Genomic DNA, 7,004 nt, shown 5'->3' with positions numbered 1-7,004 from the left:
TAAAATTTGATTAATTGTGCAGCCCTAATTGATCTTACTAAAAAGAACTACCTTTAAAGCCAACGTCTGATATAACTTTGTAAACTGTGCCATAAAACTGTATTGACATCCAAAAACGGCTACAAGCACTTCAAAGAGCGCGCACACACACACACACACACACATATGCACACACACAAAAACACACACACGTTCCTTCATTATGTTGAACATGGGCACTGTAATTCATATCGTTTATAGTTTGTATATCAATCTCCCCAACAAATGCACAATTTACTCCAGTTTGAGTAATATCTGCATAAAACTTCTGTGCCCAGCTGTTTTAGGAGATTACTGATCCTTTTATTAAATGAATATGAAATATTTGTGATTGCTTTTTAAAAAACATAATTATAAATTAATAAGCTTGGAGCTGAATGTGACAGTCAGTCCAGGATGTCCAGAAGTTTTGAGTGGCAGAATGAATATTTTGCTATTTTCACAGGAATTGTTGGAAATGAGAAAAATACAGCACATAACCAGCCTGTATATGTACGTTGTCGATGCTGTGAACACCTAACACACCTCTATTGCATTGTTGTGGAGGCAGAAAAACCTCAAAACCTGGACAAATCAAACCAAAACAATCTACATGGCAACATACGAGAATATTTTTATTTGTAATTTGGGTGAACTGGTCCTTTAATGTGCACTGTCCCTGACAAAATGAGTTAGAAAATAACAATATCTACAGTTTACGTTAAAATAAAATCCTGTTGCATATTTGTCTCTTTCCTTGATTTTAAAGGATACAATTTTGTATTTCACATTTCCCATTGGGGTGCAACACAAAACACCCAAGCAGCCCTTTGTTTTGAGCATTCCTTGCAGAGACTTTTTAAAGTAGGGCATTTCAAAACCAGACAACAATGGGAAATGTCTCTCTGTCTGCAGTTATCTACAATGCTGATGAATAATGGTATTATGTCAACACGTTGAACTATACTGATTGTTCAATTGAAAGACAATCACACAGTCTGTCACTTCTCCACTGCTTGCCCCTCTGTCTCATTATGTCCTAAACACAAACGTGCATGTAGCTAAATAGGCCTTCAGCCTGACTGCATCGGGAGGATAGGATAGAGAAATAACTGGGCTTTTTTATGTTCAGAACTCAGCGCTCAAACACACACATACACAGTCATACCACCTGCACATGTACACACACAGACTTACACAAAGGCAGGGCTAGTATCCCCCTGAGTTTTCCCTACTGCTGCTACTATGAAAAATTTACACAGAAATGATCTCATCGGCTATTTTGAGCCCATCTCTGACCTAGGAATGTTTTAAAGAGCTAGTATCTGTCTCTGCTCATGTGAGGTTTGTCTTTACATTTGACAAGACCCAAAAAACGTGTGTGTGTGTGTGTGTGTGTGTTTGTACATAAAACCCTATGTTTTTTGGGTCCACTATCTGCTTTATGAGCTCTATGCTTTATGATCTCTATGCTGCTACAAACTCAAACTCATCTTGCAGGCCCCTCTGTATTGAAAGTCATCTAAAAAGCAGCCAATAGCTCATCTTGCTGTACATCTTGCAGCCACAAAATAGTGTATCTATTATATGAGTCAATATTTTGATATAAGGTAGTTCTTTCATTTTTTTTAATTTTTTTTTAGAAAAGACAAACACACACACACACACACACACACACACACACAATAATATAGTAAGTATGTTACAGAGACAAACATAAAATCAATTGCTTTCAGAACTCCAACAAATTGAGTCAATTTCAGGTTTCTGTGTGCAGCATCTGATGCAAACACTCACCCCAAACACTGCCATCCAATTTCAAAGCGAGAGTCAGGCTGCTCTTAAGATGAATAGTGTGGGTCTGAAATGTTGATGTTGGAGGCAAAGGATTGTCTGCTTGTACTTAGTAACAATGTTAATGTGTGAGAGGAAGAAACATCTAGCCTTAACTCAAGACCAAATATGAGTCAGTAATAGTTTCTGAACACCTGATAAATGTCTAATATTCACTCTCCTTTAAGCTCTGTTTTTATATCCATTAACTCCTGAGGGAAATATCAGGCTCTTTAGTAGCTAAAATCTCCAGTTAGTTGCTACATTTAACAGTAGTAGTGTACAGTTGGTTATCAGAGGTTTTTAATTGAAAACGATAACGAGAACAGGTTGATGAAAGTGGTGAAAGTGAACTTAAACGATGTGCTGAAAGACAATAAAACACTGCGCTGAGCTAGATCTGAGGGGAACTGCAGGATGGGATGATGAATCTCTGATTTCAACACTACAAGCAACCCCTTTCACATTACACATTTGATCCTTTGTTAATATAATATATTGATTATTGCAGCTTTAAATTAAAAACAGCAATTGTTTGCATTACAATTAAAATACCGGCATTCAAACGTATTAAAAGCTAAATGTACCTTAGTATAAAAAGTACTCATGCAGGATGGCCCGTTTTGAGTGTGTATTATTACATGTATTTTCTGATACATTATTGTTACAGATCTACTAACATACAGTAGATGTAAAATTGCTCCCAAAGGCTGTGCCATCGGTGTGCAAATGTGCGTGTGAATCCTTAGATTAGATCCTGATGAGCAGATTTGCACATTGCATGGTAGCCTCTGCCACCAGTGTACAGTGGTGTGAAAAAGTGTTTGCCCCCTTCCTCATTTCCTGTTCCTTTGCATGTTTGTCACACTTAAGTGTTTCGGAACATCAAACCAATTTCAACAATAGTCAAGGACAACACAAGTAAACACAAAATGCAATTTGTAAATGAAGGTGTTTATTATTAAAGGTGAAAAAAAATCCAAACCATCATGGCCCTGTGTGAAAAAGTGATTGCACCCCTTTTTAAAACATACCATAACTGTGGTTGTCCACACCTGAGTTCAATTTCTCTAGCCACACCCAGGCCTGACTATTGCCACACCTGTTCACAATCAAGGCATCACTTAAATAGGAGCTGCTGACACAGTAAGATCCACCAGAAGATCCTTAAAAGCTACACATCATGTCGAGACCCAAAGAATTCAGGAACAATTGAGAAAGAAGTAATTGAGATCTATCAGTTGGAAAGGGTTATAAAGCCATTTCCAAAGCTTTGGGAATCCAGCGAACCACAGTGAGAGCCATTATCCACAAATGGCGAACATGGAACAGTGGTGAACCTTCCCAGGAGTGGCTGGCCGCCCAAAATTACCCCAAGAGCGCAGCGACGACTCATCCAAGAGGTCACAAAAGACCCACAACAAACGTCCAAAGAACTGCAGGGCCTTGCCTCAGTTAAGGTCAGCGTTCATGCCTCCACCATCAGGAAAAGACGGGGCAAAAATGGCCTGCATGGCAGAGTTCCAGAGGAGAAAACCACGCTGAGCAAAAAGAACATCAAAGCTCGTCTCAATTTCTCCACAACACCTCTTGATGATCCCCAAGACTTTGGGACAACATTCTGTGGACTGATGAGACAAAAGTGGAACTCTTGGAAGGTGTGTGTCCAAGTATTCTGGCTAGAAAGGAACACTGCATTTCATAAAAAGAACATTATACCAACAGTAAAATATGGTAGTGGGTAGTGTAATGGTTGGGGCTGTTTTGCTGCTTCAGGACCTGGAAGACTGCCGTGATAAAAGAACTATTAATTCTGCTGTCTACCAAGAGATCCTGAAGGAGAATGTCCGACCATCTGTTCGTGTACTCAAGCTGAAACGAACTTGGGTTCTGCAGCAGGACAATGATCCTAAACACACCAGCAAGTCCACACCGAATGGCTGAAGAAAAAAAAAAATGAAGCTTTGGAGTGGCCTAGCAAAGTCCTGACCTGAATCCTATTGAGATGTTGTGGTATGACCTTAAAAAGGCGTTCATGCTCGAAAACCCTCTAATGTAACTGAATTAGGACAATTCTGCAAAGGTGAGTGGGCCAAAATTCCTCCAGGACGCTGTAAAAGCCTCATTGCACGTTATCGCAAACGCTTGGTTGCAGTTGTTGCTGCTAAGGGGGGCCCAACCAGTTATTAGGTTTAGAGGGCAATCACTTTTTCACACAGGGCCGTGATGGTTTGGATTTTTTTTCACCTTTACTATAAACACCTTCATTTACAAATTGCATTTTGTGTTTACTTGTATTGTCCTTGACTATTGTTTAAATTGGTTTAATGTTCCAAAACACTTAAGTGTGACAAACATGCAAAGGAACAGGAAATGAGGAAGGGGGCAAACACTTTTTCACACCACTGTATATAAATATGTGCGCAAATGGGTGAATGTGGCAGGTAGCGCATAGCTTTGAGTGGTCAGAAGACTAGAAAGGCGCTATTTCAAGTGAAAGTCCATTTACCAGCATAAGCAGTAGTTTCACGTTGTTTGCAAATGTTACATATTATATATACTGTTGGCAAAGCAGCACATTTTCTAACAGATGTTTTATATGTAAAATCTTGATCTGTAAAGTAATTAGTAGCGCGCTCAAATAAATTCAGAAAAAAACACCTGAACAACATCTAGAATGCAGATAGGAATACTGTATACAGTAAGTTTAATTAGCATAAAATAAGCACCTCAGAGTTGTAACAACATACTTGAGTAAATGTTAATTACTTTCCACCACTGTCTGAATAATGTTTTCAAAGAGATTATGATATAACACTGTTATGGTAAATGAGGCCAGCATTTGCCATTTGATCAAAACCTACAACCAACAACATAATTTCCCATTCATTTAACATAGATAATATCTTCAATTATGCAGATTCCCTGAGACGTCCTCATTTTTGTAAATTCATGCGAGATCTGCAGAAGCTGGGAACTACTTGTCTTCATTTAGCGTCCTTTTACAGTAACAAATAGCTCTGTGGCTTGAGTGACACTTAAGCCTCATCTTGATGAAAGTGAAAGAAAATATAATCGCAGGGGGTGTGTGGATTGTAGATAAAAAAAAATAGGCCAAGGCATGCAGTCACAAACAGATGCTCTAAAAAATGCACACATAATGCAGAAGGCAGATCAAGAAGGCTGTATATTGACAGGGCAGCTGTTAAGGTCATATGCAGAAGAATCTGAATAACTTTGATGCCATATTTGCTCATTAATACCAGAGATGCACAGGGGTAGTTATGACATGATGTTAACTACATGTTAAACGCAGGATAGCATGAGAGATGATAAACTCATAATTTATTTTAACGATGCATCTCGTATAATTTACTCTTGAAATAATTTATTTAATGATGTGAGAAGAGAAATTCAGAGAAAGCACCGTCAATTTAGGGTCTTAACGTTTGAAACCTGAGCAAGTTTTCCATAGCTTCACCATAACATGAAATGACCTACTCAATGAGGTATAGAGCATGCTTTACAATTGTATAGTGAGGGACATTCAAAAAGCAATCATGTAAAACAATGTCTGTTTTTATAAGAATGTAATACTTTAAAGTGCAACATGGTTTGGAAACATCTGAGAATTAATGTGCAATCAGTAATGAATGATGACTCATCATCACTGATGATAGATGGCTGTTGATAGATAAAAATAATCCCCCCCACCCCCTACGCACATTGACACAAAATTCATGCAAAAGTACAGACCGTGAGCAAGTTTTTATATCACAAATTGATCAACTGACTAAGAAGACAAACATTAGTCTTTCAAAAAGCATTATGACAAGCAGCTGTTGTATTTTGTTGACACAAATAATGAGGGGATTACAGTCTCCCATCAAACAAGGATTATGTGATAAACGCATGAATTCAACTAAGTGATTTCATGGGCATTTAGCAAATGTCCACATTATTTTGCAATTCACTTTCAATGCATTTCCATTTTTTTAACATGTATTATTTCCTTTTAAAATGTAATCAAACTAACAAAAGCAGCCCATTTCTAAAAACATCTTTTTAGAATGTTTTTTCAGGCGTCAGTCAGCAGAGAGTAATGTGACATGTTGATTAAATTGAAAACCCAAGAAAGAAAGAAATATAACTAAAAATGTATTTATTGTGCCTAATTATCCACCTCTGGCCTGAAGCAAGGTTATGGAAGTTAGTTTTATAAGGTTCCAGAATGAGTAGCAGAAAACAAATTCTTCTGAAAGGAGGAACATCGTCACATCTCCTACTATGCTTACTGACAACACTGTAACAAGATAACTGGCAACAATGAAAAATAACACATGTATGATCCTTTAATCAATGCCACAGTGTTATTTGTGGTTATATGGGCAACTCTATTGAAAAAAGACCTCATAAATACACAAAACAAGTTCAGGATGGACGTATATTCACTCCCCTTAGGCCCCCACTTTGCACCATGTTATGTCAACCATGTTTGTTTTATTTGTAAGTATTTCTTTTGGGTTGGACACATGTCTGCTAATGTGATGCCAAAGATATGTGTGTTATCTTTGTGCTCATTTTACAAAATTGAATCAACCCAGGCTGAAACCAGAGCGCCATGACAACTGTAAATTCCTCAGTGTAAAATTAACTCTGATTTAAAACTACCGTGTCCTCCAAAAAAGCAAAGAACAGGTTACTCTCATGACCCCTTTGATGCAGCCCAGGCACAATCTCAGAAAACAACCAAACATTTACTGGCAGAGGGCAAATCAACTTTAGCTATTTAGAGACATGCCCTACCTTCACAGTAGGCATTATCGTCTCGCAGTGGACGGAAGCCATCCTTACAAACACAGCAGTCTCCTGCCTCCAGGTTTACACAGTCGGAGTGCTCCACGCAGCTGTGTCCCTCTGAGCAGAAGTCATGACCTGCAGGAGGCACAGAGAGGAAAAGGTTGAGACCCAGTGGAGAGGAGAGGAGGGATTTGAAACCCACAAGGCCAGTGGAAAGGTTATGTCAGAGTATCACAACCCTTACTCTAAGCATCCATACAGTGGGTTCTTCCCAGGAATATTCGGACAAAATGACACTAATACCCTATATTTTATATATATGTTACCTTCTGACTCCACAATCTTGAGGGAAA

General features: G+C 38.4%; 1 protein-coding gene across 2 annotated transcripts in view; it reads right to left on the bottom strand.

Annotated features, from left to right (window-relative positions):
- Positions 1–7,004, bottom strand: part of nell2a (neural EGFL like 2a) — an 85,997-nt gene that overhangs the window by 50,190 nt on the left and 28,803 nt on the right. For both annotated transcript variants that reach the window (XM_032523572.1, XM_032523571.1), the window contains exon 12: positions 6,658–6,786. In XM_032523572.1, the coding sequence (XP_032379463.1) occupies positions 6,658–6,786 (129 nt within the window). The remainder of the gene's footprint in view (positions 1–6,657; positions 6,787–7,004) is intronic.

The sequence above is a fragment of the Etheostoma spectabile genome, chromosome 8 (assembly GCF_008692095.1).
Source record: "Etheostoma spectabile isolate EspeVRDwgs_2016 chromosome 8, UIUC_Espe_1.0, whole genome shotgun sequence".
Lineage (NCBI taxonomy): Eukaryota > Metazoa > Chordata > Actinopteri > Perciformes > Percidae > Etheostoma > Etheostoma spectabile.
The sequence above is the reverse complement of the archived record's forward strand: the minus strand, read 5'-3'. Positions and strand labels throughout refer to the sequence as shown.